Source organism: Nanorana parkeri, unplaced genomic scaffold (assembly GCF_000935625.1).
Source record: "Nanorana parkeri isolate BGI_ZX_2015 unplaced genomic scaffold, ASM93562v1 scaffold5613, whole genome shotgun sequence".
Classification (NCBI taxonomy): domain Eukaryota; kingdom Metazoa; phylum Chordata; class Amphibia; order Anura; family Dicroglossidae; genus Nanorana; species Nanorana parkeri.
The window spans coordinates 3,525-4,256 of record NW_017311866.1 but is presented as its reverse complement, the minus strand read 5'-3'; the positions used below and the strand labels follow the sequence as shown (position 1 = coordinate 4,256).

The 732-nt window shown below is 51.4% G+C and overlaps 1 protein-coding gene across 1 annotated transcript in view; it reads left to right on the top strand.

Moving 5' to 3' along the window:
- Positions 1-96: 96 nt before the first annotated feature.
- LOC108804163 (rho GTPase-activating protein 27-like) overlaps positions 97-732 on the top strand; it is a gene marked incomplete at both ends in the record, with an annotated part of 4,080 nt that continues 3,444 nt past the window's right edge. The window contains 2 exons of the mRNA XM_018575920.1: positions 97-201; positions 469-576. Of these exons, the coding sequence (XP_018431422.1) occupies positions 97-201; positions 469-576 (213 nt within the window). The remainder of the gene's footprint in view (positions 202-468; positions 577-732) is intronic.

The window sequence follows — 732 nt, the reverse complement described above, 5'->3', positions numbered from 1 at the left end:
AACAGTTCAAATCCAAATGTTTTACGCCACTTAGCTCCCAGTGTCATCGGGTCCTCTGTGGTATCTTCTATGAAGTGGATTCTTCTGTCATTTCAGAGACAGCAAGCTCTGATAAGCATCCCGGAGCATACAGTCCGGCTGCAAGGAGCCGCTATTGGTTGGGCCAGCAAGGAGAAGTCCAGCAAGAAACATGTGATCGAGGTGAGTGGAGCTCATAATGTAGGATTCCTGGGAGAGGATTCCACCACCGCATCTCTTGTGGTGGGCTTCATATAGACTGGACAGGCAGACGTGGGGTGCGAAGGGGATGGACGGATGGATGGATGGATGGACAGTTGTATAGACGGATGGATGGATGGATAGACGGTTGTATAGACGGACAGTTGGATGGACGGATGGATGGACCTCAGTCACATGGTGTAGACTCCGGAACCTGAATATTGAAGGATTTCTCTGGACATTTTTCAGTTGAAGACCAAAGACGGCTCCGAGTATCTGATTCATCACGACTCCGAGACCATCACCAGCGATTGGTTCCATTCAATCAATAAATGTATTGGCAAAAATGTCCGAATAGTAAGTTTTCCTCATCACGGCTCTTCTCCCCCGACCTCCCTCTCATCCTGTACCCCCGACCTCCCTCTCATCCTGTACCCCCGACCTCCCTCTCATCCTGTACCCCCGACCTCCCCGTCATCCTGTACCCCCCACCTCCCCCCCATCCCCTGATAA